Source organism: Ailuropoda melanoleuca, chromosome X (genome assembly GCF_002007445.2).
Source record: "Ailuropoda melanoleuca isolate Jingjing chromosome X, ASM200744v2, whole genome shotgun sequence".
Lineage (NCBI taxonomy): Eukaryota > Metazoa > Chordata > Mammalia > Carnivora > Ursidae > Ailuropoda > Ailuropoda melanoleuca.
In genome coordinates this window covers 19,942,421-19,967,816 of record NC_048238.1, presented here as the reverse complement: position 1 = coordinate 19,967,816, position 25,396 = coordinate 19,942,421, and the positions used below count along the sequence as shown (strand labels likewise).

General features: G+C 40.5%; 1 protein-coding gene across 9 annotated transcripts in view; it reads left to right on the top strand.

Annotated features, from left to right (window-relative positions):
* The window catches only part of APOO (apolipoprotein O), a 59,924-nt gene that overhangs the window by 10,362 nt on the left and 24,166 nt on the right, over positions 1-25,396 (top strand). For 8 of the 9 annotated variants that reach the window (XR_002144290.2, XR_004622385.1, XM_034649408.1 and 5 more), the window contains 4 exons: positions 17,018-17,125; positions 18,446-18,565; positions 21,496-21,550; positions 24,496-24,591. Coding sequence is in view for 7 of the 9 variants with exons in the window: in XM_034649408.1 (XP_034505299.1) it covers positions 17,018-17,125; positions 18,446-18,565; positions 21,496-21,550; positions 24,496-24,591 (379 nt within the window). In the remaining 2 variants the exon portion in view is untranslated. Of the gene's footprint in view, positions 1-7,001; positions 7,057-17,017; positions 17,126-18,445; positions 18,566-21,495; positions 21,551-24,495; positions 24,592-25,396 lie in introns of those variants that run through there. The other variant, XM_034649405.1, reaches the window with a different exon arrangement.

Genomic DNA, 25,396 nt, shown 5'->3' with positions numbered 1-25,396 from the left:
GGAGATATCAGTTACTCTACTGCAGAATTACAGAATTGAGTTTCCCACAAAATAGTTCTGTATTGGGGCACCTGGGTGGCTCATTCGGTTAAGTGTCTGCCTTCCGCTTAGGTCATGATCCTGGGATCCTGGGATCTAGCCCTGCATCTGGCTCCCTACTCAGCGGGGAGTCTGCTGCTTTCTCGCCCTCTGCCCCTGCCCCGCCCTTTGTCCCTCCCCCTGCTCGAGCTCTCCTGTGCTCGCTTGCTCTCTCTCTCATAAATAGACTCTTAAAAAAGTAGTTCTGTATTTGTCATAGTTGGAAGACCATTTTTCTATTTGTAGGTTAAAGTCTGAACTCTTAAAATACTGACTTCATAATCCATTTACTAGGAAACAGACTGAGAGGATTGTGGTTTCCGTTGTTGTGAAAGGTCGTTTTGAGAGGATAGATTTAATTATCTTGTCAATACATTTCTTCCAAGACATGGTGTCACTGATCAGTAGATTTATGCAAAAATATCTTCACAGATCAAAATATTTTTACCCCTCTTCATTTGGAGTTACCTTCATACTTCAGCAGATTTCTTTAAAATATACTCAGGAGCCAGCCACTTTTGTTTTTTGCATATTACAAAATGAATCAATGTATGTTGCAAAAACTTTAGAAAATACAGAAGATACTAAAGAATCACCCTTAATTCCCCCACCTTTATAGACAACCACGGTTAACATCTTTTCAGACTTGTTTGTGGGCACACTTACACATACCCTCAGTTTCATATTTTCAGAAACCTTACAACTCCCTACCCTTTAAACAATGCCATTTTCTAATCTGCTTTTCTCACTTATATTTCAAATGTACTGTGACTGCTTTTCTTACGGGCTTAAAATTTGATCTGAAAGCATTTAGAAATGGAAGCCATATGATCACATATTAAAAGTAAATTCCCTTTATTAATTTGTTGTATAAGTAGTTGCAGTAAATTCTGACTCCGTATTTGATCTATCAAGGTTACTACTTTGAAGAGAAGAAACTTTTTGAGGAGGTGTACTGTTTCTGTTTCTCTCTGGCTGCATTCTTTTTTTTTTTTTTTTACCATCTTAACCATTTTTTTAGTTTCATTTTTTTTTATTGCAGTAAACAAACACAACCCCACACATAACAAAAAATTTACCATCTTAGCCATTTTTAAATGTACAGTTCAGTAGTGCTAAATATATTCACATTGATGCACGATAATCTCCACAGCTTTTTTATCTTGGGAAATTGAAACTCTCTATCCATTAAACTTTTCCCCATTTCTTCCTTCTCCAGCCCCTGGTAACCACCATTTCACTCTCTGTTTCTATGAAATTTGACTACTTTAGATGCCTCATATAAATGAACTCATACGGGTACTTGTCTTTTGTGACTGGTTTATTTTGTTTAGCATAATGCCCTTGACAGCCAGGTTGCTTTCACCTTTTGGCTATTGTGAATAATGCTGCTGTGAATTTGAGTGTATCCTCAAGACCCTGTTTTCAGTTTTTTGGGATATATACCCAGACATGGAATTGTTGGATCATATGGTAATTCTATGTTTAATTTTTTGAGGAACTTCCACACTGTTTTCCCTAGATGTTGCACCATTTCACAATCCCACCAGCAGTGCACAAGGGATCCACTGTCTCTTGTGTCCTTGCTAACACTTGCTATTTTCTGGTTTTTATAGTGGCCATCCTAAGGCATATGAGGTGAGATTATACCTATTTTTTAAAAAAATAGTATATAAGTAATACTGAATAACTGTTCTTCTAAAAAGTCAAAACAGTACAGTGAAGATAATTTTCAGGTTCCCATTGTCTGTATCCCTCTAACTCCCTTCTCAGAGAAAGAAAGCCTTGATTACCAGTTGGTGTGTGGCACTCCAGATGAGAAAGGATTGCTCTATAAAATGTAGATATGGTACTGAATGCACATTATGGCAGGAAGCCATCTTTTTTTTGATATTTCACGAATACGGACTCATTTAGTTTCTCTTTATTTTTAATTCAGTGTACAACACATTGCTAAGGACAGCAGTGTAGCCTGACTTGGGCAAAATTGTTGATTGTTTTCATCATTTTGTTTTACCCTAAATTCTTTCACACAGTTTATTTTTTCATTTTATGTTCTTCTTCTTCTTCTTCTTTTTTTTTTTTTGGAACAAGAATATCCTTAAAAGTATTGTCAGTTTTCATAGACCTTTTTAATTTTTTTTAAAGATTTTATTTATTTGAGAAAAAGAGAGGGTGAGTGGGGTGGGGGGAGGGGCAGGGGAGGAGGAGAAGCAGGTTCCTTGATGAGCAGGGAGCCCGATGTGGGGCTTGATGCCAGGACCCCGGGATTATGACCTTAGCCAAAGGTAGACATTTCACTGAATGAGTCACCCAGGTGCTCCAGACCTTTTTTTAAACAATCCGTTTCAGATTTTTATCTCTTAAACAACTGAAAAGAATCAGATTAAAAACATTTTGTTTTTAATGAAAAATGCTTTCAGATGGAAATTATTGCAGAAAAGGTTGACTAAAGATCAAAGAACCAGTGTAACATTTGGAGGAAAAATATATAATTATGCCTCATTTCCTATAAATAGGAGAATATCTAATTTTAAATGACATTTACTGTAAAAATGTCCCCACATGCACTTGTTTTCCGCAGTGATAGATATAAAAATGGTCTTGTGTAATAACTTTGGAAACAGCTGCACATTTTAATGTACAGATTATATGACCGCTAAGTTATAGAATAGCTAAAATGCAATAATTAAGGCATTAGGTTATTTATGCAGTTTTTGATACCAAGTAATTTTGAGTATGTTATCATCAAAACCCATCTGACCTTGATATTAAAAGGGAACTTCTTGATTGAGAATGCTTTGAGATTATTAAAGCTTCAGCCATGGTTTATGGCTCTGTATTTGCTGTGTTTAGAGACTGTACCCACTCATGGGTATAGCTGAAAAGATTGTGGTGTTTCAAAAGTATTGCTCACGTTCCAAACCTTGGTTTCTTTTGTTACTGCTCTTCACAGAGGCTGGTCCTAGTGACACTAAGTCTTAACATCAGTCTGTTGGTTGGCTGCCAAAAGAAAGAAATGCATAAACTTTTGATTGTTAATTCTGCCTTCTCCCTGCAGTTCTTTCCCAGGATTTCCAGTTGTGGTGCATTATTCTTTTCTGTGTTACTCCGGTCCTTTGTCGGTTAGTGCACTCATCACAAGCGGTGTAATTATTTTTCCACTTTTTTAGATGATGGAGGCAGCAACCACATCTGACTGTCTTTGAAGTCTATTTTCATTGTTTCATTAAAGAGTTGCTTTGATGTTGTCCTTCGTTAGGCTTGTAGGGCCATTAAGTAAGGTAGGGAAATGGAGAGAAACAGGGTTTTGGAGAAAGGAAATTCATCATGAGGTAGCAATTGAAACGCTTAGTGAAGAAGTCCATGGGGAGTTCCAAGTGCAGGCCTGAGGCTTAGGGAGAGGCTGGGTTTGGGAATACTGATTTGGGCATCAGTAGCATAGGGTGGAAGTCAAAGACTTAGATTCAAATGAAGTTGCTCCAGAATGAGAAGGGGAGAGGGTTAAGGACTACTCTGACTCACCAACTTTCAAGAAATGGGCAGAGGAAGATAAGTCCCAAAAGGAAAGGGAAAGAGTGCCCTACAAAGCATGTACAATGGAGCTAGAGTAGAATCTTGGCAACTGAAGCAAGAGAGAGAATGAAGATGGTGGAGGGGTCACCAGTTTTGGGGTGCAGCCAGGATGACAGATGACCATTGGTGTTTAGTACCTGGGAGGCCATTGGTGGCCTTGGAAAGAATGATTTTAGGTACGTTGAATAGTGAAGGGAGGAGGGAATGAAGTAGAGAAAGCAAGTAAGAGTCTATTTTTCTTTTTTAAAAAATGTATTTATTAGAGAGCAAGAGAGCACAAGCAGGGTTAGCGGCAGAGGGAGAGGGAGAAGCAGGCTCCCCCCTGAGCAAGGAGCCCCACATGGGCTCAGTCCCAGGACCCTGGGAACATGACCTGAGCCGAAGGCAGATATTTAACCCACTGAGCCACCCAGGCGCCCCAAGAGTCTATTTTTCTAACTTTGTGTTGAAATCTCACATACAGAAAAGTACACAGATCACAAGCGAATTTTTACAAACTGACCATACTAGCATATCTAGTACTCTAGAACCCCATATGGTCCTGCTCACTGCCCAGCTTGTGAAGGGTATCCACTATTCTTTTTTATTTTTATTTCTTGACCTGAAGTTTTATTATTATTGAAGTATAGTTGACATACAATGTTTTATTAGTTTCAGGCGTATAACATATTGATTCAACGATTCTATACATTATTCATTGCTCACTATAGTAAGTGTAGTCACCAGCTATCACCATACAACATTATACAGTATTATAGGCAATATTGCTTACGCTGTATTTTTCATCTCCATGACTTATTTTATAACTGGAAGTTTGTACCTCTTAGTTCCCTTTATCTTTTTTTTAATTAACATGTAATGTATTATTTGTTTCAGGGGTACAGGTCTGTGAGTCATCAGTCTTACACAACACACAGCACTCACCACAACACATACCCTCCCAAGTGTCCATCACCCAGCCACCCCATCCTCCTACCCTCCTCCCTTCCAGCAACCCTCAGTTTGTTTCATGAGATTAAGAGTCTCTTATGGTTTGTCTCCCTCTCTGGTTTCATCTTGTTTCATTTTTTCTGCTCTTCCCCTATGATCCTCTGCCTTGTTTCTCAAATTCTGCATATCAGTGAGGTCATATGATAATTGTCTTTCTCTGATTGACTTATTTCACTTAGCATAATACCCTCTAGTTCCAGCCACATCATTGCAAATGGCAGGATTTCATTTTTTGATGGCTGGGTAATATTCCATTGTATATTTATATACCACATCTTTATCCGTTCATCTGTTGATGGACATCCAGACTCTTCCCACAGTTTCGCTGTTGTGGACATTGCTGCTATAAACATTGGGGTGTAGGTGCCCCTTCAGGTCACTACATTTGTATCTTTGGGGTAAATATCCAAGAGTGCAATTGCTGGGTCGTAGGGTAGCTCTATTTTCAACTTTTTGAAGAACCTCCATACTGCTTTCCAGAGTGGCTACACCAACTACATTCCCACCAACAGTGCATGAGTGTTCTTTTTTCTCCACATCCTTGCCAACACCTATCGTTTCCTGTCTTGTTAATTTTAGCCATTCTGACTGGTGTGAGGCGGTGTCTCATTGTGGTTTTGATTTGTTACTTCCCTGATGCCTAGTGATGTCGAGTATTTTTTCACGTGTCTATTGGCCATTTGTATGTCTTCTTTGGAGAAATGTCTGTTCATGTCTTCTGCCCATTTGTTGATTGGATTATTTGTTCTTTGGGTGTTGAGTTTGATAAGTTCTTTATAGATTTTGGATACTAGCTCTTTATCTGATATATCATTTGCAAATATCTTCTCCTTTTCTGTCAGTTGTCTTTTGATTTTGTTGACCGTTTCCTTGGCTCTGCAAAAGCCTTTTATCTTGATGAAGTCCCAGGAGTTCATTTTCCTCTTTGTTTCCCTTGCCTTTGGAGACATGTCTAGCAAGAAGTTGCTGCGGCCGAGAGGTCAAAGAGGTTGCCGCCTGTGTTCTCAAGGATTTGATGGATTCCTGTTTCACATTTAGGTCTTTCATCCATTTTGAATTTATTTGTGTGTATGTTGTAAAAAAGCAGTCCGGTTTCGTTCTTCCGCATGTTACTGTCCAATTTTCCCATCACCATTTGTTGAAGAGACTGTCTTTTTTCCATTGGATATTCTTTCCTACTTTGTCAAAGATTAGTTGGCCATAGAGTTGAGGGTCCATTTCTGAGTTCTGTATTATGTTCCATTGATCTATGTGTGTTTTTGTGCCAGTACCATACTGTCTTGATGATTACAGCTTTGTAATAGAGCTTGAAGTCCAGAATTGTGACGTCACCAGCTTTGGTTTTCTTTTTTCAACATTCCTTTGGTCATTCGAGGTCTTTTCTAGTTCCATACCAATTTTAGGATTATTTGTTCTAGTTCTGGGAAAAAGTTGATGGTATTTTGATAGGGATTGTGTTGAATGTGTAGATTGCTCTAGATAGCATAGACATTTTAACAATATTTGTTCTTTTTTAAAAAATTATGTTATATTAGTCACCATACAGTACATCATTAGTTTTTGATATAGTGTTCCATGATTCATTATTTGTGTATAACACCCAGTGCTCTTTACAACATGTGCCCTCCTTAATAGTTGTTCTTCCAATCCATGAGCATGGAAAGTTTTTCCATTTCTTTGTTTTCCTCAATTTCTTTCTTGAGTTTTCTGTAGTTTTCTGAGTACAGAACCTTTGCCTCTTTGGTTAGATTTATTCCTATTTATCTTATGGTTTTGAGTACAATTGTAAATGGGATTGACTCCTTAATTTCTCTTAATTCTGCCTTGTTGGTGTATAGAAATGCAACTGATTTCTGTGCATTGATTTTATATCCTTTGGCTTTACTGAATTCCTGTATGAGTTCTAGTAATTTGGGGGTAGGTCTTTTGGATTTTCCACATAAAGTATCATATCATCTGCAAAGACTGAGAGTTTGACTTCTTTGCTGATTCGGATGCCTTTTCTTTCTTTTTGTTGTCTGATTGCTGAGGCTAGGACTTCTAGTACTATGTTGAACAGCAGTGGTGATAATAGACATCTTTGCCGTGTTACTGACCTTAAGGGAAAAGTTCTCAGTTTTTCCCCATTGAGAATGATATTCGCTGTGGGTTTTTCATAGATGGCATTTATGATATGAAATCCCTACACTGTGAAAAGTTTTAATCAAGAAAGAATGCTGTACTTTGTCAAATGCTTTTTCTGCATCTATTGAGAGGGTCATATGGTTCTTGTCCTTTCTTTTGTTAATGTAGTGTATCATAATGATTGATTTGCAGATGTTGAACCAACCTTGCAGCCCAGGAATAAATCCCACTTGGTCATGGTGCATAATCCTTTTAATGTACTGTTGGATCCTATTGGCTAGTATTTTGGTAAGAATTTTTACATCCATGTTCATCAGTGATATTGGTCTGTAATTCTCCTTTTTGGTGGGGTCTTTGTCGGGTTTTGGGATCAAGGTAATGCTGGCGTCATCAAAAGAGTTTGCAAGTTTTCCTTCCATTTCTATTTTTTGGAACAGTTCCAGAAGAATAGGTATTAATTCTTCTTAAATGTTTAGTAGATTTCCCCTGGGAAGCCATCGGGCCCTGGGCTCTTGTTTGTTGGGAGATTTTTGATTACTGCTTCAGTTTCCTTGCTGGTTATGGGTCTGTTCAGGTTTTCGATGGGTTTTGCTTTTTTATCCAGTCTGATACCCTGTGTCTTTTGATTGGGGCATTTAGCCCATTTACATTCAGGGTAACTATTGAAAGATATTAATTTAGTGCCATTGTATTGCCTGTAAGGTGACTGTTACTGTATATTGTCTTTGTTCCTTTCTGGTGTATGTTACTTTTGGGCTCTCTCTTTGCTTAGAGGACCCCTTTTAATATTTCTTGTAGGGTTGGTTTGGTGATCACAAATTCTTTTAGTTTCTGTTTGTCCTGGAAGCTTTTTTTTTTTTTTTTTAAAGATTTTATTTATTTATTTGACAGAGATAGAGACAGCCAGCGAGAGAGGGAACAAGCAGGGGGAGTGGGAGAGGAAGAAGCAGGCTCACAGCGGAAGAGCCTGATGTGGGGCTCGATCCCAGAACGCCGGGACCACGCCCTGAGCCAAAGGCAGACGCCCAACCACTATGCCACCCAGGCGCCCCCTATCCTGGAAGCTTTTATCACTCCTTCTATTTTCAATGACAGCCTAGCTAGATAAAGTATTCTTGGCTGCATATTTTTCTCATTTAGTACCCTGACTATATCATGCCAGTCCTTTCTGGCCTGCCAGGTCTCTGTAGATAGGTCTGCTGTCAATCTAATGTTTCTACCCTTGTAGGTTACAGACCTCTTGTCCAGAGCTGCTTTCAGGATTTTCTCCTTGTCTCTGAGATTTGTAAATTTTACTATTAGATGTTGGGGTACTGACCTATTTTTATTGATTTTGAGGGGGGTTCTCTGTGCCTCCTAGATTTTGATGTCTGTTCCCTTCCCCAAATTAGGGAAGTTCTCCACTATAATTTGCTCTCATATACCTTCTGCCTCTCTCTCTCTTTCTTATTCTAAGATCCCAATTATTCTAATATGGTTTTGCTTCGTGGTACCACTTATGTCTCAAACTCTCCCCTCGTGATCCAGTAGTTGTTTATCTCTCTTTTTCTCAGCTTCTTTACTCTCCATCATTTGGTCTTCTGTATCACCCATTCTCTCTTCTGCCTCATTTATCCTAGCAGTTAGAGCCTCCATTTTTTATTACATCTCATTAATGGCCTTTTTGATTTTGACTTGGTTAGATTTTAGTTCTTTTATTTCTCCTGAAGGGGATTCTCTAGTGTCTTCTGTGCTTTTTTCAAGCCCAGCTAGTATCTTTATAATCGTTATTCTGACCTCTAGTTCCGACATCTTACTTATGTCCATATTGATTAGGTCCCTGGCAGTCAGTACTGCCTCTTCTCTTTTTTGAGGTGAGTTTTTCCATCTTGTCTTTCTGTCCAGAGAAGAATAGATGAATGAGGGAACAAAATACTAAAAGGGAAACAACGACCTCAGAGAAATATACACTAAACAAATCAGAAGAGACCTGAAACTAGGGGGAAAAAAAGAATATGATCAGGTGGGTGAATAGAACAGAGCCATACACAGATTTTGGGTGTATTTTGGTCTGTTAAAAGAAATTACGGCCCAGGGGCGCCTGGGTGGCACAGCGGTTAAGCGTCTGCCTTCGGCTCAGGGCGTGATCCCGGCGTTATGGGATCGAGCCCCACATCAGGCTCTTCTGCTATGAGCCTGCTTCTTCCTCTCCCACTCCCCCTGCTTGTGTTTCCTGTCTCGCTGGCTGTCTCTATCTCTGTTGAATAAATAAATAAAATCTTTAAAAAAAAAAAAAAGAAATTACGGCCCAAAATTTTAAAGAAAGAAAAACTTATATACATATATGTGTGTGTATATATATATATACACACACGTATATATACTTATATATATATATATATATATATATATACACGCACACACACAAATAAGGTTAAATACAATGAAGCTATGGATAGAATATGACTATAAAAATGAAAATTAAAAAGATTTTTAAAAAGGAATTGGTAAGATAAGTTGGTTGAAAAAGGAAAGAAGAAAAATTTTTTAAAAAGTAAATAAAGAAAATTTTAAAAATTTAAGTGGAAAGACTAGAGAATCACGGGAAAAAAAGCCATGAGTGCTATGTGCTGTATTCCCCTAGCGCTGGAGTTTTGGAGTTCTCATTGATTGGTAAACTTGGTGTTGGCGGGTTGTTCTTACTGAGCTTCTGGGGGGGGGGGCTCTTGCTTTTGATGCTCAAGTGTCTTTGCCCCGGGCAGAATTGCACCACCCTTGCCAGGGGGCCAGGCTAGTAATCTGCTCTGGTTTGCTCTCAGTAGCTTTTGTTCCCTGAAGGCTTTCAGCACAGCTTTAGAGGATGAGAATGAAAAGAGTGGCCTCCTAATCTCCTGCCCCAAGCCGGAGCTCTCAGCTAGGGGGGGCACTCCTCCCTGTGCCCTCAGAGAAAAGCAGTCACTCACTCCTGTCTCCCTGGTCTCCAGCCGCACTCCACGCTCACCCGGCCTGTGACCGAGCATTTCTATCTCTGGTACAAGACCCCATTTGCAGTCTCCAAACCCAGCGGACTCCTGCGCTCCCATGCTGCTCCTCCCGGGGGAGGGAGGGGGTCTCCCCGGATCTGCCGCTTGTTGGGCCCCTGCTCTCCAGTGGTGCCTTATGGCCACCCCGAGCTGAGAGCCCCCTCCTCAGCTCACTGTGCAGCCGGCTTCCCCGCTCCGATACCTGGGAGCTCTGCCACACTCGGGCACCCTCAGTCTTTCTGTGACCCCGAGGGTCCTGAGACCACACTATCCCAGCGAGCCCCCCCACCCCAGCTTAGCCACCAGAGCGATGTCCCTCACTGGAGCAGACTTCTAAAAGTTCCAATTTTGTGCTCCGCCACTCTGTCACTTGCCGGTAGCTGGGTGACGGCGACTCCCCCCCCCCCGCCCCCGCCCCGCGGTCTGTCTTCCGTGTATCACCTCAGATTCTGTTCTCCGCACTTCCTCCCTTGCAGAAAGTGGTCACTTTTCTGTTCATAGAGTTGCAGCTATTCTTTTCTTAGATCTCCAGTTGAGTTCGCAGGTGTTCAGAATGGTTTGTTAGCTATCTAGCTGAATTCCTCCAGGCGAATTAAGGTGTCCTACTCCTCCACCATCTTGGACTCTCCTCCACTTAAAAAAAAAATATTTAAGTAATCTCTACACCCAGCCTAGGGCTCAAACTTACAACCCCAAGATCAAGAGTCACATGCTCTTCCTTCTGAGCCAGCCAGGTGCCCCAAGGATATCCACTATTCTCCCTCCTAACCATAGTCTATTTTTAAAGTAAGTTTGTCAGTGAAGGAAGATAGAAGGATAGAAGATAGAAGGACGGGTGGTAGAATGAGAATTAGGGGTGGAGGGTATTGGTTGTGTTGTGTTTATGATGGGAAAGATTTTCTTGAATGGAAATAAACCCCATAACTTCTCTAGTGGGTGGCCATTCACTGTTTATTTTTATGTGTAGGGCAATTTTCATTTCATGCTCTGAAATGTTTTTAAAAGTATGTACAAACTTTTTATAGGTTTATACAAACCTAAGTTGAATAACTGTTCCCCAAGCATCTGCTTGTGGAATACTGGTTTTCTAAATTTGGCTGATTGTGGGAATAGATTCTTGCCCCCCCCCCCAGGGTTTACTGAATCAGACACCGTGGGGGAATGCGTTGGAATCTCTGCTCCCAAAACAAACAAACAAACAAAAAAATACCTCCTCAGGTGACTCTGAAACCTGTTCTGTAGCAGGCTTGTAAAGTGAGGCTTACATTTTATTCAAAAGGAAACTAGTTTATATTTTAAATGAAAGGTCTAGTAAGATAATAGATATTTAAGAATAAAGGGTCACCCTTCTTACAGATGGGAAAGACTATATACTGGATTCTCCATAAAGTTTAAAAAGAAATCAAGTTGTCAGGGTCTGAGCCCTACCATTCATGAGCATCCTTGAGTGATTCTGGCTTATTTAGCTTGAGATTTTTATTTGTCTTCAAGGCAGTTTTACTGGGACACAGTCAGAAAGTGATCCTGAAGCTACAGAGTCTGGGCCAGTGTTTATTTGCAAAACAAGGACAGTTTAGCCTTCTGGGTGCCCATTATGAGCTGAGTGTTTATGACCTCACAGGTTCATATCTTGGGTATGTCCAAGAATCTCCTTTGCTGCTGGAGCTGAGGCTAAACTCCATCTCAGGCCCCAATTTTTTTTTGTTTTTTTTTGTGTGTGTGTTTTGTGTTTTTTGTTTTTTAAATTGTGACCTGAGTCTTTTTGAGTAAACTCATCAGCTTCTTGGAAACTCTACAAGGGCAGGGACCATGTCTTGCTAAATGTTGTGGCATATTTAGCACTGTGCCTGACATGGAGTAGGTATACAATAAATTTGGTTTGGAATAAAATTGTAGTCGACCTCTTCTATTGTTATATCATGTGTAACCCTGCTTCCCTAGCCAGATCTGTTTTGCTCTCATCAGTCCTTGATGACCTTCATTGGAGAGAGTAAGAAGCAGAAATCCTTTAAGATGGTGGTGGCCTACACCATTCATGACATTTCTTCTTAGGGCCTCATCCAACTACCTGCCAATCCTGGTGCTCAGTTTACATTGATGATGAAACCCTCTGTGGGCTATGTAAAAACAAATGTTGAAAGACAAAGAATCCAAATGTTTAAATTGGAGAATATACCTTAATAAAGGAGAGTTTAAGATACCTCGCTGGGCGGGGGGGGGGGGTGCCTGGGTAGCGCAGTCGTTAAGCGTCTGCCTTCGGCTCAGGGCGTGATCCCGGCGTTCCGGGATCGAGTCCCACATCGGGCTCCTCGGCTGGGGGCCTGCTTTCCTCTCCCACTCCCCTGCTGTGTTCCCTCTCTCGCTGGCTGTCTCTCTGTCAAATAAATAAATAAAATATTAAAAAAAAAGATACCTCGCTGGGGAATAGAATCAGGAAATAGAATCAGAAAGAAGGGTTAGCCACATGAGCCAGGGAGCTCGCTGGCACTCCCCCTGAGGTTTGCAAGGCTCGGCGTCACCAACTCACCTTTGTCTGAGTCCCCTTTTAGTTTTCTCTGTGACTGAGGGTCTCTTACAAGTCACCACATTGGGCTTCTTACTTTGAGACCCCCAACTGTCTGAGTTCCAGGAGAGGCATCTAGAAGCAGAAGGATACATTCCAGAGGGTAGGCTGCATCTAAAGCCACGAAACTGTTGAATCTAGTTATTCTGTAGCTATAGCTTAGCTCTCATTGAAGATGCAGTTCTTAACATAGTGGGCTTGACTTTGGTCTATTGAGCCGAACTTACCAAATCTGAACTAGAGCATGTCTATTCAGGTCTTGGAAGGTGCATATGTACCCATTTTCTGAGCCAAGCCCTCTGTCCTGGGTAGAGAGTGAACCTCACTAATAAAGATTCTCAAGGACTGTCACTTGGGACACTGAGTGCTCAGGCCAGGGGTATGCACATCCTAGAGGTTCCAGCCTCTCATCAGGAAAGGTGCAGGGAAGATCTCACTTCCCAGGAGGCATTTGCAGTCTGGTTGTACCATAATGGGTCAAGACCCCTCATGGAGAGAGAATGCCTCTGTGTTCTAGTCTCACGCAAGGCAACCCAACAGAAGTGTCCATTGGAGAAAAGGTTGATAAAGCCAGAGCTTGAGTGATTTAGTGATCCAGACCGTGGAAGTTGGTTAAATCTTTCTTCAAGACATCTAACTTCCAAATTAGTGGGTTTTTTCCTTCCTTGAGGACAGAGAAGATTGAAGAAGGTTCTTCTTTGACTCCTACTTTGCTCCTACACTTTTGTGGGGTGATCTCTGCCCATTTAATTAGCGTTTCTCTTCTTAAATTCTGGTATCAAATGGGTTGGCCTGAATATTCAATATGAGCTCTCACAAGTTACAATAAACACCTGGCAGGGGCCCAGCCTCCAGAATCCCCATTTGTGATAACATCTGGTCTGGCTGAGGCAGGATGGGGTAATCTCTTACCAAGAGGAGCCGCATTTGATGCCAAAAAGAAAAGTGAACCACCCGAGATGTTGGGCAGCGCATCAGCGTCGGGCTTGTCTGCCTGTGAACCTGTTACCGGGTCAATAGCACCTGGTTCCTTACCACAGTCAGATTCCTTAGGGATCACCTTTGGCCTCCAGTTTCCACTCATATTTTAGCATGAACTTGATGCAGTTTAGGTGTGCATGGATTTTTTTGAGATACAGTTTACATAACAATGAGATGCACAGATGTTAAGTTGTACAGATATTACAATTAGAGTTTTAACAAATGTATATACACCTTCTGTAAGCCATACCCCATTCGAGGTATGGATCATTTCTGCCATCCCAGAAAGTTCCCTGGTGCCCCTTCTCAGGAAGTCCATCGCCTCCCAATGCTTCACCCCCCCAGGCATGACTATTTTAATTTCTGTCACTGTGTATTAGATCTGAGGCCCAGGATTTTAAAACATACCGATTTTCTTGAAGTCTGGCTGGTGAGAGATGTCAGAAAATAATATTTATTTAGGCAAATCCGTGGTTCTCGGTGCAGGGTGAGGTGGGAGAGATGCCTCCCCAGGAGTCTTTGGCAGTGTGTGGAGGCATGGTGTTGAGTCATGACTGGGAGGGATGCTACTGGCATCCGGTGGGTAGAAGCCAGGGATGTCAAGAAGCATCTAGTGCACAGGACAGCCCTCACATCAAAGAATGATGCAGGCCAAAGTGTTAATATTGCTGAGATTGAGAAACCCTGGAGTAAATTATGTGCTCTCTGTGGAGAGAGCTTTGGCCCTAGGGAGTGTTAATCTGTAGATCTCTCAAGTCTTCTGGGGTGAGGGTCATTTTTTCTTTATTTGTTGAGAGCGTTTGGGAAGCTGAAAGGGCAGCCGCAGGAGGGACATTTCTTGGGTGCTCCCGCCCTTGTGGCCACAGTTCTTGTTGTGGAATGGGAGTGGGGGTAGCTTTGGAGGGGGCGGAAGACTGACAGGAGAAGAGGAAGAAAACAACTTGGGCAATAAAGGACCAGGCTCTACTTAACATTAAAATTAGAAAAGTGGATGAAAGGGAAAAATAAAGGGAAAGTAATCAAGAGTCTAATAAAATGTTACATTTAAAAAGTGAGTAAGTTGAGATGGAAAAGAAAAGATGAAAGGAAGTGAAAATAATCACTAAGGAACAGAAAAAGTAGAAATCTGAATTAAAGAACAGAAGGCTAAGAGATGAAAAAGGAAATATGTGAGAAGATAGGATTAAGGATTGAAAGCAGGAATTGAGAATTTAAAAGGTCAGCATAAGGCATTATATCAAAGAAGGATGAAGGTAGGGGCGCCTGTGTGGCTCAGTCAGGTAAGCCTCTGCTTTCGGCTCGGGTCATGATCCCAGGGTCCTGGAATGGAACCCTGTATCGGGCACCCTGCTCAGCAGCGAATATGTTTCTCCCTCTCCCTCTGCCTGCTTGTGTGCACTCTCTCTCTCTCAAATAAATAAAATCTTTTTAAAAAGAATGATGAAGGTAGAGGGCAGTATGAACCCCAAATGGTTGGGGGCTGCAGGGCTGGTTGGGGAGTGGGAAAGGGTGAGGCATTAGCTCTTGCTGATAAGGAAGGGGATCAAAGTCCAGAGAAGAGCTAGCTGGCTCAGTGGAAAGTCCCCAGTTCAAAGCAGTGTTGTCAGTAGGTTGTGGATAGACCCAGGGGGCAGAGAGCACTGAATTGGCACCTCCAGATACCAGCAGCGTAATAGGCCCCTCTCCTGGAGTACCAGGAGGGACCACACTGACTGTCAGCAGTAGCTGGTTAACCTTTACCCTGGAAACAAAAGAAATTTGTAGCAATATTGCCTTGAAATTAAGTCCTTTCAAGATGAACACTTACTGCTTCAGGTTATGTTAATTATTTTTAAACCAGTTAAAGTCATAACCACTCCTTTAAATAGCTTCCAGTTCTTTATTTGCTTCTGAAGTAGGAATTTCCCTTTTGTGTGTAACTCCAGGGGTACATTTCAACAGACATTTTGTTATGTTCTATTTAGCATTATATGTTTTGTTAGTATGGAATAGCCTAGTCTTTCACATTACAGGCATTGCATATCTCAGTAATATGATTTCCGTGATGCTAAAGCATGCCTACAGAGTTAGAACACGTCAGCCACTCATTTATTTTCCACCTCTCTTCCATCCATTCATGCAGGCAGTAAACAGTTACTGAACATTTCTTTTGTGCTAGACATAGGCAGGGGCATTAGGGAGACAGAGTAAGACATGGCAGCATTGTGAAAGGTCTTCCAATCTGGTAGGGAGAACTTGGTAGACATAAATAAATGGATAAGTAGGAAAAGAAAAGAAAAATGCAGTTTATCTCCCTGCTCTTAGGCAGTTGTACAGAAAGACAAAGCATGTATAGGACATTCCAGGCAGAGCAAGCAGCATGTGTCAACCCAGGAAGCTGAGCAACAGCAGGGGAGAAATCTAGGGAATTTATGTGCTGTGGGAGAAGGCAGAGTGGCAGAGATGAGGTGAAAGAAGGTGGTTGGGGTCGCATCATAATGGATGTTCTTTGGCCTGCGTAAAAGTCCTAGATAATAATGGAGGATCTCACATAAGGGTAGAAGATAATCAATTTGCAGTTTAGAAAGATCATTCTTTTGCGGTATGGTGATTCGAGTCATCAGAAGGCCAGGTGAGCTGTTAGAATGTTGCTGGAAACAATCCAAAAAAGAAATGAGGGCCTAAAGAAAGATTGTACAGGAGGAGATAAAGTGGAGAGAGTGAATTGAGATTATTGAACAGTTAGAATTAACAGGATTTACTGACCGATAGGACCGGGTGGTGGTGAATATGACCTCAGAGTTTCTGACCAGGTTGTCTGGTTGGGTGGTGGCACCATGCCTGAGAGGAAGTAGAGGAAGAAGGGGCAGGTCTGGGGTAAAGATGCTGCATGGTCAAGTGCTGTGTAAAGGTCGGGGAGTATTACTGAAAATAAAGCCTTCTGACTTGATGCCATAGCACCCACCCACCCATCAGGCCAAGTGTGGACTTGGAGGCCCAGACAAGATCTTGATGAGTTGATTTTGCACATTGCTTGTAGAAAAGTAGAAATGTCCAGGAGTAATTGGATAAGTGTGTTGGGAGCTCAGGAGGGAGTTCTGGGCTGGGGCTGCATACCTGGGAGACACTGGCTTTGCCTTGCAGCCCTGGGTGTGAGTGACCCAGTGAGGGAGGGCAAGACATGAAAAGATACTGAGCTGGAGAACTTAGATGGGGGGAGACCAGCTCTGAATGGGAATGGAAAGAGAAAGCTTGTGAAAGTTTGGTTTTTAGAATTACAGAAATAATCTTTACTCTGTTTAGTGAATCACTAGTTGAAATCATTAGAAACCTCTTCCACTGTTGTTGGTGAGGGGTATGTGTATGTGTGTGGGAGAGATCAAGACTCTTTTATAATTTTAAAATCATTTCATAGCATTTCTGTTATTTTTAAAAGTGCACACACGTGTCTGTGTACGTATCTTTTATTTTACTTGACAGGCTGAGTAGAAAAACTTAGGGACTACTGTCTTGGAAATTAAGGTGAAGGTGACCTGAAATTTTAAGTCCGTGAGTATAAATTTTTTAGTTTCTGACTTCGATGAAACTTCAGGAATACATCTGTTTCTCATAAAGTGCAATACGCCTTCCAGGGCAGAAGTTGCTGGCGTTATAAACGTGCTCACGTTATGCACATTCAGTTTATTGCATTGACAGAAGGCTTAAGATTGCTTCTGTGTTTCAGGTAATTCAGAGGTCTGTGGGGCCAGCCAGCCTGAGTCTGCTCACCTTCAAAGTCTATGCATCACCTAAAAAGGACTCACCTCACAAAGCTTCTGTGAAGGTTAATGAGGTAACATGCCGTCATGTTGTGATATATTTTGAACATCTGCTTTAGTTACTATACGAAGGATTCAAATTGTATGTCAGTCAAATTGTAGGACAGTTTAGAAGACACTTAGAAGGAGGAAATATATTTCCTTATAGTTTTTCTTCGTGGGAAGCTACTAAAGTGTAGCTTTTTGAACAAATAAACTTTAATTAATGATAGTTAGCTGAGGGCATAATTAAGGAGTATTTCCTAGATTTTTTTGTGGGGAATCTGCTCATCACCTCTAAGTGATCTGCCTCATCCAAGACTGCTTTCTTTTCTTTTTTTTTTTTTTTTAAAGATTTTATTTATTTAACAGAGAGAGACAGAGAGCACAGGCAGGGGGAGTGGCAGGCAGAGGGAGAGGAAGAAGCAGACTCCCCCGCAGAGCAGGGAGCCCGATGTGGGGCTCGATCCCAGGACCCTGGGATAATGACCTGAGCTGAAGGCAGTCGCTTAACCAACTGAGCCACCCAGGCGCCCCTCTAAGACTGCTTTCAAGCCAAGAAAACATTTGCATTTTTCCCTCTCTAAGAAATTGAAGACCTGGGTTCATTCCTCTTGGCCAGATTAGAGTCTCATAAGTAGATGCTTAGTAAATACTAAATAAACAAAACAAGAAATCTTCTCTCCATTGTTTACATTCTTTTTTGTCTATACTTCCCACTGATTTTTTTTGATATTTGCTTTCTGTTGACTTAGAGTAAAATGATGTAAAGATCTGCCTTCAGTCATGAACCAGGTTACTTGAATGGTGTTTTCAAAAAGCTAATTAGTTTATCTTTTTGCCCTTTATACTCTTCTCAGACCTTGGGTCTGTGGCATTTTTTGAGGGTGAAAAAGGCAGCCAGTAGTGACTATGAACAGTTTCTCTTCCGGGTAGAGAACAAACTTGCTATCCTGCTTGGATTAGCACTAGACTGATCATTTGAATTCAATTTTTTTTAACATCCCCTCCCCACTTTAGAGTAATAGATTCCTTTTTCCAAGCTGTGTATTAGGTGAAATACCAAATGCCAGTATATAAAATGTATAAAGGGGGAGGCTGCTTTGTCTGCTACCACTGGAGTGGGATCCCGGAGGGTAGGACACTTCATAGTCCTGTGTTCTTGGCCTTGTTCTTATTGATGAATCAGGTGCAAAGATCCTATGAAGTAAGGTTCAGGGTGCATGAAACCCTTAGACTCATAGCAGTTCATGCATTATTAGAAATAATGATGCTTACAAATTTGATGATTGTTTACATTATCTCATGACTGTATATGCTTTTTTTGTTTTGTTTTGTTTTTTTAATGTATGCAGCTTTCACTCTACTCTGTTCCTGAGGGTCAATCTAAATATGTGGAAGAGACGAGGACCCCACTTGAAGAAAGCATTTCACATCTCCGACGTTATTGCGAGCCATATACAAGTTGGTGTCAGGTACAGCTGTTCTGAAAGTGGAGTGACACATTTCTGTTTAGAGTCATAGAGAAAAGTCTATATTGGCTACATGTTTTCAGAAAAAGGCACAATAGAGGGCTCCAACTTCAGAGGGCCTGACTTACAGTGTTCATCAGTGCCATCTCTGAGGGGAGCAGAGAGCCCTAGCTTCCTGATGGTGGCTGTTGCAATAGCTGCAGGGGGAATGGTCCTCCTACCAGGCAGCGTGTGGCACCTTGACTAGAGAATGGACTAGTAACTATCTTGTTGGTCATACCTATGAAGACATCATTGTCTCCCAGGGGAGGATAGGGGGTTGGAACTCTAGTAGAAGGAAAAGGTTATAATGTAAGCATTTATGTCAAAATTGGAGAGTTTTTCTCCCCCCAGAAAGTATCTATACCATCAGAACCATTGTAACAGGAATGGTTACAGAACATTTTGAATGCTGTAATAGGAGGATGGATAACTAAAAAGGTGTGTGATTACGTATTTGAGTACTGAACTATTTGTCCCAGTGACCAAAGAGCTATGTATACAGATGGGCTCCTGTCACTGCTCAGGTTTTAGATTAGGCACCTGTTGTGTTCATGGAAGCATTTCTGCAGTTTTTAACATCTGAAATGGAAGTTTACAATCTACAGAATGCTTCTTTGTGCTTTGATATGTGAAGTATTTGCCGTACTTGATCTGGATTTCAAAAATTGATGGCAGATTAGTACAGAGTATGTAGATGTGTGTGACATGGTCTAGCTATACTTTGCTTGAGATTTACAGACTGAATTTTCATCCAGAACTTGTCTTAAAATTTTCATTTCCACTCTCTGTGCCAGTGCTGGACCTCTTTTCACCAGTTTAGAAGAAAAGAGTAAGCTTAGACTCTGTCAACAATGTATTTAGGCCAGTATACTTAAGTATCATAACCATATTATTGAGTTATAAATACCTAAAGACTTTTACTTAATGTGTTGTAAAAAACTTAGACTTTAGAGGCACCTGGGTGGCTCAGTCGTTAAGTGTCTGCCTTCGGCTCAGGTCATGATCCTAAGGTCCTGGGATCGAGCCCCACATCAGGGGGAGCAGGAAGCCTGCTTCTCCCTCTCCCACTCCCCCTGCTTGTGTTCCCTCTCTTGCTGTGTCTCTCTGTCAAATAAATAAATAAAAATGTTTTTAAAAAAACTTAGACTTATTGTTTTGTTCTAGAAGATTTTTAAACCATCTGCTGGTTAAGATAAGGTTGGCAAATTTGTGCAAATATTTTTCTATCATGTAAGCATTAACTGTGGTTATTTTGTGCTCTTTTTTTTTTTGGTTATAAAAGTACTTTGTCTCTTAACCTTTCAACCTAAGATTGCCTTTTGTTTTTTACTTTTTCTTTCTTTTTTTGAGGTTATTATTTTTTTAATGTTTTTCTTTTATTATATTATGTTAGTCACCATACAGTACATCCCCGGTTTCCGATGTGAAGTTCGATGATTCATTAGTTGCATATAACACCCAGTGCACCATGCAATACGTGCCCTCCTTACTACCCATCACCGGTCTATTCCATTCCCCCACCCCTCTCCCCTCTGAGGCCCTCAGTTTGTTTTTTACTTTTTCATCTGTGCATGATGCTCAGTGCAGCAAAATGCTTCTGGAAACGATAGAATAATTGTCAACATGTTTATTTGTACTACTTCTAAATAAAAAAGCCATTTTGTGATTACAGTGGCTTTATTTTTCTACAGGATGATGTCTTCTTCAATAGAAATATTTCTAATTACTGGCTTCTTTTTCAGGCCAATAATTTCTATCCCCTTTAAGAACTAATTTAATTTTTCTTTATAGTGAGAAGATTATGCTAGCAAAAAAAATAGGTCATCACTCTAGACATTTGTCTGTAGTTTTTCTTTCTTTTTATGGGCATAAAATACCAATAATGAATTTTAATGAAGCAGTATTCAATTTTTAAATTTTTTTATGTCTTCCCCTAAATTCAGTGTTTATTGTTTAAGGGCATTTAGCAGTATTAGGATAACTTGTTCTGACTTGGACCAAATTAAACAAAACAAATCCTTTTTTTCCAAGTGGCAGCTGGTTCTGGGACCTTCTGATGCCCATGTGTCTCTTTTTCTAACTTTATTTTAGACTTTTTTTTTTAAAGATTTTATGTATTTATTTGAGAGAGAGAGAGCGCATGAGTTGGGGGGGGCAGAGGCTCCCCGCTGAGCAGGGATTTTTTTCCCCACATAGGACTTGATCCCAGGATCGCGGGATCATGACCTGAGCTGAAGGCAGATGCTTAACCAACTAAGCCACCCAGGCGCCCCTATTGTAGACTTCTTGAAGGTGGGGTACCTTCTAGCTAGTCCACTGTTTTCTTTAGGTTATATGATATTCATGTACAAAGCCATTTTATTGTTGTTGTTGTCAAGAGAGTGTTAATGCTTCATTTGTTCCAGGATTAGGGTAAGTGTCTCTCAAAACTTGGATATCGACTCCTTTGTCCCATTCAAGTTGGTCATTCTTGCTTCAGAAGGACAGGTTTCAGATACAGACTCTAAAATCATGATGTGTCAGGAAATAGACTTAACATGAAAGACAGATTTAATCTCACAGGGAGAGGATTGCCGGTTTAATTATGAAGGGGATTGATTTTTGTCCATTCTCTTTGAATTTAATAGAAGAATAAAAAGGCTGGGTTGTTGAAATCACGCTGCTTGTAATGTTTGCTTCCTGTGGCAATAATAAACTGTTCTGCTGAGCAATTTGTGGTGAAGGGGAAATTACACAAGAGAAAAAGAACACAAAAGCCCCCAGATAGACAGTATATCCCTTTGTTCAAAAAGTGTTAATAACATGATAATTTATGCAGTAAAGGCAAATGTGTTTATCGTTGCTTTCTAATCAGCATATCCTTCTCATTCATTTTCTTTTCACCTTTTTAGGAAGTGTACTCACAAACTAAGCCCAGGATGCAGAGCTTGGTTCAATGGGGGTTAGGTAAGTTGATTTTTGAGTAGGCATAATCACTTTCTTCATTAACATTGAATTCTTTAACCGAGATTCCATGGATTGGCTCCAGGAGATCTGGGAATTCCTTGAAATTTTAGGTAGAATATTAGAGCTTTGTGGATTTTTCTGGAAAGAAGATCTGTTGTTCTCATCAGATTTCAGGGGGCTAGTGTCCCTGAACATTTGGAAAATCTGTTCAAGATCCTTAGGATTGTTGAGCTAACAAGTTCAGATACACTGGATATTTTTTTCCTGAAATCTGTTTCCGGGTGCAGTGTCCCTGACTCACACTAACCCCCACTAACTCATCAGTAGGTTTTCGAAATCAGGATACTTATTTGTATGGCTGTTAATAACATGTTACAGAAATTTGGAGGCTAGAAGGAACTGGGCTGGTGGGCCTCGGAAAGGCCTTACTGCATGAATTGTGTTCTTACATTTTTTTCATTGGGTTTTTTATTGTCCTTGATTGTTTTTCACACCCACTTATTCCATACACTCCTAAACTGGGTTCACAGTCTATATTCTGACTCATCTCCGTCAGAAACTGTCAAATTAATGGACATTGAGCATATTTCATTCCCCTTACTGGGCATCTCAGCAAAGAAGACCTCATGTTTTTACAAGTGTTTGCTTCCATGACTGAATAAAACAAACAGGAATACAGCTTATTTTCTTCCGAAGATCATCAAGCGTTGATGGGCTGATACAGGATATTAACATCCATGAATAGTATGTATGTTAATAAGTAAAATCCTAGTTTTATTAATTTCATCAGCACTTATTTAGTTTTTATTACATGCCGGGAACTAGTCTGAATGCTTTCAAAATATTAATTTTTTGTATGATCCTCATAACCCTCACAGGTAGGTGCTTTTATTACCTTCATGTTTTAATCGGAGGAAACTAAAGAACTTCTGATCGCTTGTCATTACATATGTGACTGAGGAAGGCTCTTCATTGTTACCCATCACTTCTCATTGATTCGTAGCAATAGGCATTATTTGCAACCTAAGTCTTGTTTTTCTTCTCTTGGACTGGAGACTGCAAAAGCTCTTAAGAAGAAACATCCCATTATGAGTTGTGTTGTTGTCTGCCAAGGCGTTCCGTCCATTTCCCGGCAGTCACAGCCAGGACATGTTACCCGAAGCCAGGCTGGGGCTTCATTGCAACCTTTCAGCATATCTTCGTTCCCATTTCTCTGTGATTTACCCACTTCCGCTCAGCTCACCAAGGCCATCTGGGTGACCTCCTATCAACTGCTCCGTGTGCACGTCTCGAAGTAAAAAACACTGTGCTGGTAGGCAAAAATAAAGGGAAGTAGAAAATTGCTTCCGATGACCCAGACAAAGAGATGGAAAGTGAAAACTAAGTTAAAGGCAAAATAAGTAAAAGGCCAGACAGGAATTCGTGCAAACGACACAAGCCCTATAGTAGTATTTTAAATGATTACCGCGTTTCCCAAATACCCAGGAAACGGAAAACTGGCATGTGTCTGCTCTTTTCTGGGGGAGAAAATTACCGAGCGTTCCAGTTAGTTCAGTTCCACATACATTTGTTAAGTCATCATCGTGGCAGGCATGGAAGATCATGGCTGATTAAGAAGACAATGGTCACAACCACTGAGGTGCATATAACACATTTTCAACAGTAGCACAAATACAGAGAAAGTCACAGACCACTGTTGAAGGTACAGAGGAAGGAGACGAGTTTATAGAGTTTGGAGGGAGGGGAAGAGTCAGAGAAGGATTTCTGAGTTGAATCTTAGAGTCAGCCACACCAAGACATGGAAGTGGAACTTGGGCAGCATTCCACACGGAGGACACAGCACGATCAGGGCTTGGAGGAGTGACTCAGTGTTAACTGATTCGGAAACTGGAAGCAGATAGGGAGTGCTGAAGATGGGGCTGAGAGAGAGAAATGAAGGGTTTTTAAGTTAGTCTCTCTGAAACCCATTTGTTAATTCATTCAGTATCCGTCCACACCTAGCAGTGCTTTTCATAAGTATCTGTTGGATGAACATCCACTGTTACCACTGAGGGAAAATAACATAGAAGTCTAAGCAATGTACCATTCAGGAGCGTATGTTCTCCTTGAGGAGACATAAAATACACCCCTGAATAATTAAACACAAGGTGCTACAGGATTACGTACCAAATGATGGTACAGAGAATAAATATGATCGAACTTTAGAGGAGAGAGAGAGATGTGGGCTGAGGAGTCTAGGAAAGGTTTCTGAGGGGGTTAGGAATGCAGATGGCTCTTACTTGGTGGAATTGGCTTGGCAGACAGGAGAGGAGTCATCATTCAAATGAGGTCATAAGGCATGCTCAGGCATGGCACCTAGGCTCACATGCTGTATTTCTTTGTGTTTATTTATCACCAGTGACTATTTCCCGCATATACTTGCACTGAAAGTTTCCTTCATTGTCCAGATTTATTCTGTTCTCGATTTCGAATAATGAATTCAAATGGCAAAGGATACGTTTTTCCCTGAGCCTCATGTATTTGGTTCCTGAGTTTCAGAGAACAAGCACCAGAGCTTTACAAGATAGCGGCAGATCTATCCAGATCTGTTCTGTTTCTGTGTTTGGAAGGCAAGGAATCCCTGTGTTGGTATTTCTTCCCCTGTGCATAGTTGATTCAGATCTGTTACATTCAGGAATATGAAGGTAATCTAACATTACTTTCTTCTCAGTAGGTCATCAGACCAGAAGTGTTTGAAAATTGGCTACTTGCTATGAGACTAATAAATCATGTTTATATACCACATAAAAAGAATGTGTTAAAAAAAAGCATATTAGCATAAAGCAAAGAACACATTATTTGAGAAGCATTTGATACTATATGTACTAGTTATGTGTAAGATTTTTTTTGGTTTGTTTCTTAATGGGCAATTTACAGAACTATTTCCTGGTCTGATTCTATTGTAGGCAGCTATGAATATCTCCAAAATGCACCTCCTGGATTTTTTCCAAGACTTGGTGTTATTGGTTTTGCTGGCATTGTTGGACTTCTTTTGGCTAGAGGTAGGTGCAATTTTGTGGGTTTTTTTAAAACAGTTCATAAGGGAGAGATAAGATAGGTACTTGGTTCTTTCTTTTTATTTGCCAGTTGTCAGAATAATGAGTTGGTTCCTGAAATATAGCCTTCTTAATATATAATTGTTATGGTTGTTTTCTCCAGTATATTTGATTTTAAGCATATATAGAAATTATAAAAATATGAAGTGGAAGAAACTGTATACTCCTGGTTAAAAAATAACATATTTATATCCTTTATAGGCACATTCACTTGATCAAATTACTCTCTCTCTCTGGTACAGAAAGAGTGAATTTTTGTTAGCCAAAGTCTGTCACACCTGAGAAACTGTTTCTATTTGTTCCATTATTGAGATCAGGCTGTTAATCACAGTAAATAGAACAGTGATTTTGTAGAGATTTTATTAATTTCTTGATGTGTCATAGCTTTGGTCATCAGTGATGATATTAAAATTAAGACACTTAAAAGCTAACAAATGTCAGCTGAAATATATTACTACACTATCCTGCTGAATTGCAAACATTTATAGGGAATAAAGGATGACAGGGTACTTCACTATAATATAGAGAAAAATTTGTTATAAACTACTGAGGTTTCACTGATTATAAAATTCAGACTTTACAAAAATTCCTAAAATAGAGAGTTTATGAACCCTGCGATCAGACCCCCATAAGAGATTAACTATAGTGACTGCTTTGGTACTCATTCCTTCAGTTTTGAAAAGCTTCTCTGTATGTGCCTTATCTGTTATTTTAGAGTTTGGAGGCAGGCAGCACTAGTGCCACTCCCTGA